Below are 10,462 nucleotides of genomic sequence, written 5' to 3' on the forward strand. Positions count from 1 at the left end.
CTAATTCTTTATGTTACGTGAAAACACATAGATACATTACTTAACTGTATAATATGGATCTTTTTCTTTTATTAACTTTTTTTTTATATTAATTTTATATAATAACTTTAAAATATTATACTATTTTAATTTTTATATCATNAATTTTTTCTTAATTTTAACTTGTTTATCAATAAATAATAAATAATAAAAATAATTAATATATATTACACGTTTTAAAATTTTTTGTATAATCAAGGTTATATGAAGATACGATAAAGAAAAAAAGAAAAAAGAACGAAAAGTACTTTTTAATCGACGAGGATGGGATTCGAACCCACGCGTGCAGAGCACATTGGATTAGCAGTCCAACGCCTTAACCACTCGGCCACCTCGTCTTCCGTTAAGTTTTGGATTTAATACACAGAACATATTACAATATAAATCTTTTCAATAATTTGTTATTTCTTCAAATTATTGAATTTTTCAAATTAATCTCTCAGCGCAAAAATTATTAAAAAACGAAAATCCTATTGTTTCAAATATATAATATCGAATTGCATAGATTAATGTTATTTATATAAATACAAAATAATTTGAGATCGTAGAACAAATCAATAGTATAACAAATCAAAAGATCGTTCAATAAATTCACAGATAGAAAGGTATGATGAAATTAAATCTATAGGAAATTTAGAGAAACTCTGAATCTAAATAATGATGTAATTTAAGTAAGTATAGTTAATTTATAGAAATATTAGATATTTACCGATAATTTATTCGTGAATGAAAAAATAAAACTCATGCGCTGTTTTTCAAGATACATGGTGAAACGAAAAACCTTATTTTGGCTGGCTGCCAGAATTTATTTGCTCGCAATACAACCTCTCCGCCATTGTCGCACGGAAATTTTTTTCAGATTGTCGTTTCGTTGTCCGTTGTTCTTCGAATAAGAATGGCCGTGTTTATTACGTACGTATGCTTAATACATACGGGTAAAAAATAGATGAATAAAAGCACATGGATATATCGAAAAATTTTTTGAAAGGAACGAGGGAATAACGAGAAATATGATAATCGTTCAACGATTTAACGATCGCCCATTACCAAGAAGCAACGAGAAGGTACTTTTTCCGTAAGACAAGTAGTTTCTTCCAAGGTGCCAAGATTGGCTCTTAAGAGAACTTCCGCGATTATCTTCTCGGCGATGATACTTTGTCGAGGCATTGACTTTCTCAATTTGCCGGCCACGTAACGACCAAAAGTCTCGAAATGATCATCATAGCTGGTGAAATGTCTCGGAGAGAGTTCGCGACTCGATTCCTTCGGTTGACGATCCTGAAAATTTTCCTGTTGATACTTTCTTCTCAAGTAATCGGTTTGCGCGGCGTTCGATATTCTTCTCGCGTATGATCCTTCGGTTTCCAAGATGATCGGTTGAAAAGCTGGGACAGAACTAGCTCCCGGTGAGGGTACGGGCGATGGTGGCTCGATCTTGTCTACGTCCGTTTGCACAGACTAAAAAACAGTTAGGTTGCCAGCTGTAATTGAATGATATACGGATATATGGGCTATAGTGGCGATCGAAATATAGCATATGAATAAACGATGAAGAAGTGAACGCATATAAACAGTGGACGTTTAATGTCCAAAAGAATCACCCGATTCATGGTTATGAACGTTATGTATGTTATCGCATCGCGTCGAATCGGATCATATTACATCCGTGTCCAATATATTTTCGACGAAATAAATAAGCGTTTTATTCAAACATCCAATAAATTATTATATTTCGTGTATATGAAACAATTGAGTAAACAAATCAATAATCATTTTTTTTTTCCACTTTCCTTTTTCGATTTCGAACGTAATTCCGACGTGCTAGCGCACGTTGAGTTTCTGGATCGATAAAGTGCCGCAAAGAGAAAGAGAAATAACGAGAGAGCGATGGCTAGAGAGAAAGAGAGGAAATGAATGAAAGGACGAGCGAAAATGAGAGGAAAAGATAGGAATGGAGGAAGAGACACAAGCTCGATGTTCGGTATCGAAGAGATATATGTATGTATTATTCGCAAAATCTCTCTCTCTCTCTCTCTCTCTCTCTCTCTCTCTCTCTCTCTCTCTCTCTCTCTCTCTCTCTCTCTCTCTCTCTCTCTCTCTCTTCTCGACTTTTATCATATAGTCGCGATAGACGCGTTACAAAATGATGAAATGCAAGTGAGCATTTCTTTTTGCGTGTCGACGAATTTATGAAAAATTTCATATCCTATCTTGAGAATCAAATAAAGTCAAATAAATTTGTTCAATCGTTTACGTAGTATGGAACGAGAAAAAGAAAGGAAATGAATCTAGATAGATAGATAGAAAAAGGATTTGTAAGAGAAAGAAAAAATAAGAGAGGAAAGTCTCGATTCGCGCAGTCTTGAAAAAAATTGTACGAGGTCGTACCATCATCTCCTCTTGAGAGAGATCCGTTGGGTTAACCAAAGCATTTTTAACATCCCTTTCTTCGTCCAATGGACTTGTCTCGTTCTGTTCCGCGACAAATTTTAAAATATCGTAGTACCATAACGAAGATTTGTATCGTTGCCGGGGATTTTGGACCATCCTCTGAGAGCTTCGTACTTTCTTGTATTCCCTTCTGAATGCAGTTCGCAGGGTATTAATTTTTCGTATCACAGTCTCTCTATCCGCTATCGGATTAACCTCCCTTAATTTCTGTACAAGGGCGTCGTAAGCACGATTTCGAAGCAACCTGTCTTTATATCCTTTATATTTAATCTGCCATAAACAGGGAAAACTACGATAAAGTTGAATAAATTCTGCAAGAAAATCGTGCGAATATCCGATCAAATCCGATGTTGACATTGTTGCTTTTGCGCTCACTCGATTCTTGAACGAATTAAAACACCTTTAATAAATCTTTCAAATGCCAATAAAATGCAGTAGTTTGAAACAACGATTCGTTGCACCGAAATAGCAATTTATAACCGAACAACATACGCGAAGAAAAGTAGGATAAACGGAGCGTGGATGACTACGCTCGACGTCCAACTGAGGGACCGCTACTCAACACGAGTTCACAAGCTGATCAAACGTTGTATCGTGTATGCTGGTACGCCTGCCTTTGAAAACGCGTGTATACGTTTGCTCAAACCACCTTGTTGTCAATCAGTTCGCTCTCCCTCCAACAATCAAAGGTTTACTCGTGCTTGCGCAAGCGGTTTTATCACACTTGACTCTTTCACGATGACTCACTTTCGCTCATTTTCATTTTTTCTTCTTCTTTTTCTTCTTCTTCTACTACTACTACTACTACTATTTCTGTTTCAATTTCTTCCTCTACAAATTTTACTTTCTCTCGAATAGTTTCTATTTTTTTATACCAAATATTTCATTGCGAATTGAAAGTCTCTTCGAAAAGGAAGAGAGTAGCCAAAAGACGAGATTTCGATCGAAGTGTGATTCAACTGAAATCAGTACAGGCAACGCGTTTCGCACTAAAGAAATGGTTACTAGTTATATATACACGTGATCACATCGTGTTTTTTTTGATTACATATCTACTCGCGAAGAATTTCTCATTTTTCTCTGAGATACAACAAACCTTTTAATTCGCACAGTCTCCCTTGTGCTTGAAACATTCACGTTTGATCAGGTTCGAGAAGGTTTGCGCAAACGCGAAGCGTGACAAAACGAGGCGAGGCTTTGGCGCGACGCGGCTAGGTGTGGCGGGGCAAGGCAAGGCGAACCGACCCGATGCGTCTCTGTCTGCGTCCAATGAAAGCTATTTCCTGCTAGTGTTGCCAACGTGACCGCGCAAACACGTTTCACGAGCTAGTCGAGTGCGACAGTTTATGCATCGCCACGCCTCGACGTGTACCACTCGCGTTTTTAGTGCTTTGTACGGGTTAATTGTTGACGAAAATCTAGCGGACAACGTTTCTCCTAGACGAGACGTTTTTTATTTATAATTCAACGATATTGTAAACCCAGCTATTGTATCATAAATTTACTTCGAGTGCAAATCAAGCTGCGCAGTTTCGCGAAATTGATCACGTTTCGAGATCACGGGAAGTATAGGTATCTCTGGAAAGGCGAAATTGCGAAATTCGAGAAGCAAACGTGGCCAAAGGCCGGTTTTGCCGGATTGGAAAACGATAGCGCTGTTATGTGCGAACCTTCGCGCCTTATAAGGTACTAGCGGCCAATTCGTTTACCACGCGAAGCCTGATCGTTTCGATCGATTCTTGATATCGTTTATCGTTGTTGAACGATGATCTGAAATTGTAGATAATTTGCTTTTTGTGTTCCTATTTTCTTATTCGACATGTCTTTCACGTTTTAAAAAAAGAAAGGAAGAAATTGGATATAGACAAAACATGTTTCAAAAAAAAAAAGAAATGGGATATAGATGAAAAGAAATAACAGAGAGAAAGGAGAATGAATGAAAGAAATCATGATGTTTAAATTTGCAAAAGACATACTTTCACTCGTAAATAATGCAAAGGAATGAAATTGTTAGCACTTAATCGGCAATGAAACATTATAACTTGAAGAGGAGGAAAAGGGAAATATCTGATAGGAAAGTATTTGATTGGCGCCAGGAAGGTATTCTTGACGCTAACATCACATTCTTCTTAATCTAACACTAATTACGATCCAGAAATTATTTATTTGAATAAATAAGAAATTACGATATAATCAAATATAATGAATGTTAATAAAGATTTGCATCTGGATTCGATTTACTTGAATGATATAATTTGTTTCGATAAAAAATTTGCATATTTTATATATTTTTCCTTTCTTCCTTTCATACTTGTTAATAAAATTTATTAGTTTTCTAGAAAATTTTATCTTGTTCATTAGAACAATGGCAATATTTAAAATTCATCGCTGATTGTGAAAGAAAAAACAAAAGTGACATTTTTCAAAAGATAAACATCGTTCGACGACGTATCAATGATATCGATATTACGCATCGTTTCGAAACAATAATTATTTCGATTAATCGATCGAGCATGATTGCCGGTTGTTATAAGTGTCGTAAGGTCGGCCGTTAATCATTATCGCGAGTTCCATTGTAATTGTTGAACAATTTAATATGACGAACGATTTGAAAATTAGTAGATAAATGTATATCGATATCACTTACTTCGAGCTTGAGCTCAACGATTTTCCATTTCTTCAAAAAATTGTGCTTTCGTTTCTGAATTATTCCATCGTTCATTTACACATTCATTAAAAATCAATTTCTTTGTAACACACCTTTGATTATAACGTTCACGGTTATAACTTTTCACGCACGCGTTTTTATTCCGTATTTTGGCGATTTTCGATTTTATCTTTTGCAATTGTTGATTCGCGACAGCTGGAAATTGTTCTTGCGCGCGTGCGAATAGAAATTATACCAATGAAATGCACCGGTTTGGACGCTAGCTAAAGTCTGACTGGCGAAGCTGGCTCTGTCTGAAGCTGGTTCGTTTCACTCGTAGGTTTCCATTCGCTTTCGCGCGTCATTCCTGTCGGTGTGTATTGGGCCTTGTCAGACCAGGTCAAGCCAGGTCGGGTGAAGCACACCGTCAATAATCACCATTGTCAAACTAAGTATATTAGATCACAAGTGTATGATATTTATAGTGCGAGTATGTATGATGTGTGATTGTGTTAAAATCAAACTAAATAAAATCAAAGAAATGGCTAGTTATCGTTTCTTTTTTTTAAATTCTTGTATTTTTCGATAGATAAATAGAAACGAAATATACGTTAGGTTAGGTTAATTTTTTAATAAATATATTTTTAGATTCAAAATCATTATATTTTGTCTTATTTTTCTCTATATTCAAATACTATCAAAAAAATAATGTTATAAAACAAAATTTGGATTCTGATTTTAACTGATTAATTATTGTATACATTTTTATACATTATTTATATTTATCTATATTTTAATGTAAAACTATTTACTGTTAAAATCAACTGTCTTGTTTGTCAACATCCAATATATGATATCAAATACAAAACGATTCGGATTATGCAAGATGAACGATCGTAGAGAAGAAACGTCGGGATAGTAAAAAGGGGAAGCATTTACATTTTGCTTTGTGATCAAAGAAAACTTCTGTCGGTCGTCTCCAGCGATTGTCGACTTGTTAGTTCTTTATTTGTCAACAATTATTTCGAACTAAATATAAATGTTTTTTATTCGAGAATTTTATTTAAGAGACATATTTTCAAAATGAAGCTAAAATGAAACTTTTATCAGTTTTTCTTCTTTGAAAAAATGTCAAATAACAAATTAACAAACAATAAATACTATTTATTCAAAATGTCCGCGATAATTTAATTTTTTATTAATCCCATTTTTTATTAATACCATTAATGTGCTTGCAATATATTAATTTAAATATTAATATGATATGTATGGAATAATAATAAACTATATATAGAAAAGAAATAAAAGATAAATTATGCCATTTTGTCATATCGTCGAAAACAATATGATAATAATTTATTGCAGAAAAGAAAAAAAATGAACAATGAAGACAAGATAGAAAAAATAAGGAAAATAAAAGATAAAGAAGACGATGCTAATTCTCTTTGTATGGGAAAACCGAGCGGTCCGTTGAACAAACTAGGAGGCAAGCCAGACTTTCGAATAAGCTATTCAACCTGTGCAATATACCGTGCAAATATAGCGCATCCCGTCTAGACGACGTGACTTTTCCATCTGAACGAAAAGTTACCTCGTTATTTCCATGTAAAACTTGATGAAGAAATAGGAAAAGCAATAGCAAAACAGTTCAAGTAAATCGAGATTTCATCGATCTTACCCAATCGTTTTCATTCATTAAACAATGATAGTGATAGTGTCTTATCCAATTCATAAATAACTAAAAGCTTTCTTTTATCATAGTCAATAAATTCGAATAAATGTTAACGCCTCTTTTTTCTTTTTTTTTTTTTTTTTACACTTCTTTCAATTTAACAGAGATTAAAATATTCAACAACATACCATTTCCGATAATCTAAAAATTATACTTAATAACCTGGTTTGATTAAAACTGTATTCAAAACTAGCTATCTGTCGTTTCTTCAATGTTCAATATATGTAATTCAGAGCTGAACGATGAACAACCGCGAGAAACTGGTGCAAACTCAACTCGAATGACTTTATCTCGGCATACGGAACATACACACAATACTCTTTATGGCCATATTTTATGATATTCATTATTTAGTTTGTTAACTGAAATGTGGAAACTTGAATATTCTATTATTATATTATATTTTAAAATCTATTTTTCTATTAAAAAACTAAACGAAAAATATAAAAGAATGATTAATAAATAATATTTGATTTATAATTTATAATGTTGCATAATTTTAATTATGCAACATTGAAAAATGAAAAAATTCAAATGTTATTTGTGTTCTGATCGATTGCAAATATTGATTATTATCGTTTAAGAATTTGATTAATAAAAAAATATATAAAATGAATTTTCAACTCGATAATTCGGAAAAACTTTATGTTGTGCTGTATAAATATTTTGTATGAAATTATAAAGTACAAGAGAAGAGAATAAAGAACAAGGTTATGTTAAAAAACATAACGATATTATATTGGAAGTTTTATGATATAATACTTCATCGTTGACATAGATTCACGAAAGATTAATGTCGTCATTCCCTTGACGATATTACGTATAAATATATATACTTATTCGATAAGAAAAATAAAAAAAAATCTTGAAGCAGTTATTGCACATGAGAGAGCACTATTGGATAAATTTTATTTGATGCTCTTTCATAATCTACAAACTATTCATTGAATTATGACAAAAAAATTATGTAACAAATCGCGAAATCAACAAAAGGTTGAATATTCCAACTCAATATTTTATAACTCACGAACACCTCATAGTAAAACTTCTCTATCGTTTTTATTTCATATTCTTGTTAAAAATTGTCAATTTTTTTCATATGTTATATATACATATATTGAGTCTAAATTTAGAATTAGAATATGAATAGAAATAAAACTGAATTAAATTATTTTTATCTATGATCGATTAATTTTTAAATCAGTACGAAAATCATAATCTTTAATATATTCTTAAAAGAAATATACATACCATTTAACCTATCATATTAAAGTGTCATGAAATAAATGCTGTGCTAACAAATATAATCAATTTAATCTATATGTTCAGATTAATGAAAATAGTGACAATCACATTAATAATATTAATAGCAACAATAAGAACAATAGCAATAATCATAATAATTATAATAATAATAACAAACAAATCAGTATGCAGAGGATAGTTTCATGAAAAAAAATAAATAAATAAAAATAAAAATTTATTTCAACTAAAAATAACGAAATATATCGATCCTACTTTTTTTTTATTTTTTATTAATTGTAAACGTAAGTTTCATCAAACTTCATCAACTTTAGTAATAATTGTAAGTAAGTAATTGTTATAGATTAAAAAAGAATTCTTTTCAAAAACGGTGTAAATAATTATGAGCAATAAGATACTGAAAAAATACCATTGTTTATTTCCTATTAATAAAATTATAATTCTTACATCTTAAAAAGTAAATTAAATTAACCGAAGAAGGTATCATCGCTGGAGCCCTCTGTCGTGCAATTCTGAAGTAATGATGCAGGGTGGTTAGACATATCGTTAACGGTTTGCTCTCCCCCTAAACTACTTCCAACACCGCCACCATCACCACCACCACCATCACCACCGCCACTACCGCCTCCATTTGTATCGGCACCAGGTATGGATTCGCCGAGACAAGCATCGCCACCTCCGAGTCCGGCGCCAGTTCCAACTACTCCGCTAACATTCCCTGTTCTTGGAGGTTTTACATCTTGTGAAACTTCATACGTTCGACTCTGCTGATTCTGCAAGTTGATTTCATTGTAAACGAGCTCTTGAATTTTCAACCTAATAAACATCTGTCTATCGAGCGGTAAACTCTTAAGAGGATTTCGAACGCTCATAAGAAAATGATAAGTGTCATCTTCTTCCTCCTGCGATACGCTTAACCTTTTTTGCAAAGATTCGAATCGTTTTCGATCGACTTCGGTATAATTGTTTTCCATTGCATCCATTAAACTTCTTTTCCTACCAATCTTGTTCATTTTAGGTGGAGGCATAACTTGATGCAGGCCATCGTCATTTGAGAGCAAAGATTGGCAAGAATCACCATCTAAATCATCGAACTGAGTTTCCTCGTGTCCTTCTAAAATGTCAATTTGAGGCTCGATTTGAGTTTCTTCCGGCGATGATCGAAGGGCTGCCGAACAATTCTGTGAAAGAGTGCATCCAATCACTCTCGAGTTCATTTGATCTCGTAGAAAGAATAGGCTCTTGAACCAAACCCATTTCGAGTCGTGCTCATTAGCACCACCATCGCATTTTCCTCGATAAGTTTTCTTTAATTCGTTGCGGAAATTGTCTCGTAAATGCTTCCATTTCGATTTCGCGACGTCCGCTGGAAATGAAGACTATCTGTTAATCTTTTGTTTTGAAAAAAATTTTTCAAAATTTTCTTATGTAAATTTTTTCGCCAAAACAATTTTCGCAACTTATTATTTCAATAATAAATGATAATCAACGAATAAATATATAAACATTTCATTAATTTTTAATTGATAGAAACAATTTATAAAAAATTAAGAAACAAATACATTAATGGAAAAGCAATGCTATGAATTATTAAATTTTCTTTAATTGCACAAAGAATAAAATTGATTTCAAACAATATGAATTGAAACCGCAATTTCGAACATAATTTTTTTGAACCAGTTATTAAAATTGTATAAAATATTGTATTTATTAAAACCTATATCCGATTGATTTTAATTTGAAATTTTTTAAAATAATTATTTTTCGATAGTTCTATTTTCTATTTTCTATTTTAAAAATACATATATTCGAATTCATAATCAATTATATTATAAAAAAAATCATTAAAGTCGTTCATTTGTCTGTTTCATCATTTGATTGATAAATAAAAGGGATCATACACATTGATGGCATAGATTGCGGGAAAGGAAATACATACGTAGTAGGGACGGTTGAAATGAGGCAGTGGGAGGGAAAGAAAAAGTGGAAGGGGACGAATTGCAAGAGAAAGAGAGAGAAGGCAAGAGAAAGAGTGAGAGAGGTGTGTGACGCAGGCGCGAATGGAAGAGGTGGAAAGAAGAGAGAAGAGGGAAGAGGAAAGCGAGGCGTATACTCACTGGAGACCTCGCAAGCCCTCGCGATCTCTCGCCACATCTTCAGGATGACGTCGCGATTGTGATAGTTGACGTTTTTCTGGTCCCAGATCGCGGGCCTAGCGTGTACCTCAGTGATCAGTCTCTGGAGATCCATCGTCATCGCGTTCCTACGCGCGTTCGCGTTGCATCTCCTGGACGATCGCTTGCTGGCAGTTCGACGGTTGAGAAGCGTGT

At 33.2% G+C, this 10,462-nt stretch overlaps 3 protein-coding genes, 2 long non-coding RNA genes and 1 other non-coding gene across 7 annotated transcripts in view; 2 read left to right on the top strand and 4 right to left on the bottom strand.

Moving 5' to 3' along the window:
- Window positions 1–2,007, top strand: part of LOC116186200 — a 2,725-nt gene extending 718 nt beyond the window's left edge. Inside the window, exons 2-3 of the long non-coding RNA XR_004151146.1 lie at window positions 1,409–1,415; window positions 1,997–2,007. This is a non-coding gene — a long non-coding RNA (uncharacterized LOC116186200). The remainder of the gene's footprint in view (window positions 1–1,408; window positions 1,416–1,996) is intronic.
- The window catches only part of LOC102680351 (ras guanine nucleotide exchange factor P), a 22,295-nt gene extending 16,587 nt beyond the window's left edge, over window positions 1–5,708 (bottom strand). The window contains exon 1 of the mRNA XM_031512741.1: window positions 5,138–5,708. The gene's annotated coding sequence lies outside the window, so the exon portion shown is untranslated. The remainder of the gene's footprint in view (window positions 1–5,137) is intronic.
- Window positions 296–377, bottom strand: Trnas-gcu. Its single transcript has one exon. It is a non-coding gene; the product is annotated as a tRNA-Ser (tRNA).
- On the bottom strand, window positions 825–3,252 carry LOC102679424. The gene is made up of 2 exons (XM_006620381.2): window positions 2,428–3,252; window positions 825–1,497 (listed from the first exon to the last, which is right to left on the bottom strand). The coding sequence occupies exons 1-2, from the start codon at window positions 2,845–2,847 to the stop codon at window positions 1,069–1,071; spliced, it is 849 nt and encodes a 282-aa protein (XP_006620444.1). The 5' UTR covers window positions 2,848–3,252; the 3' UTR covers window positions 825–1,068.
- LOC102679340 lies at window positions 3,399–6,590 on the top strand. 2 transcript variants are annotated; one of them, XR_004151147.1, is made up of 2 exons: window positions 3,399–4,176; window positions 6,508–6,590. It is a non-coding gene; the product is annotated as an uncharacterized LOC102679340 (long non-coding RNA). The 2 variants fall into 2 exon arrangements; XR_422453.2 differs by lacking the exon at window positions 6,508–6,590 and adding an exon at window positions 4,273–4,395 and having other exon boundaries at window positions 3,904–4,176.
- Window positions 6,591–8,527: 1,937 nt separating this feature from the next.
- On the bottom strand, window positions 8,528–10,462 carry LOC102681040 (keratin, type II cytoskeletal 1-like). The gene is made up of 2 exons (XM_006620396.1): window positions 10,250–10,462; window positions 8,528–9,498 (listed from the first exon to the last, which is right to left on the bottom strand). The coding sequence occupies exons 1-2, from the start codon at window positions 10,386–10,388 to the stop codon at window positions 8,600–8,602; spliced, it is 1,038 nt and encodes a 345-aa protein (XP_006620459.1). The 5' UTR covers window positions 10,389–10,462; the 3' UTR covers window positions 8,528–8,599.

Source organism: Apis dorsata, unplaced genomic scaffold (assembly GCF_000469605.1).
Source record: "Apis dorsata unplaced genomic scaffold, Apis dorsata 1.3 scaffold_515, whole genome shotgun sequence".
NCBI lineage: Eukaryota > Metazoa > Arthropoda > Insecta > Hymenoptera > Apidae > Apis > Apis dorsata.

Bases quoted from the DNA above. Each gene is read 5' to 3' on its own strand.
- LOC102679424 (XM_006620381.2), bottom strand. From the start codon at position 2,847: ATGTCAACATCGGATTTGATCGGATATTCGCACGATTTTCTTGCAGAA. The intron at 1,498-2,427 runs GTACGACCTCGT...ACTGTTTTTTAG, and splicing joins TCTCTCAAGAGGAGATGATG to TCTGTGCAAACGGACGTAGA.
- LOC102681040 (XM_006620396.1), bottom strand. From the start codon at position 10,388: ATGACGATGGATCTCCAGAGACTGATCACTGAGGTACACGCTAGGCCC. The intron at 9,499-10,249 runs GTGAGTATACGC...CTTCATTTCCAG, and splicing joins GAGGGCTTGCGAGGTCTCCA to CGGACGTCGCGAAATCGAAA.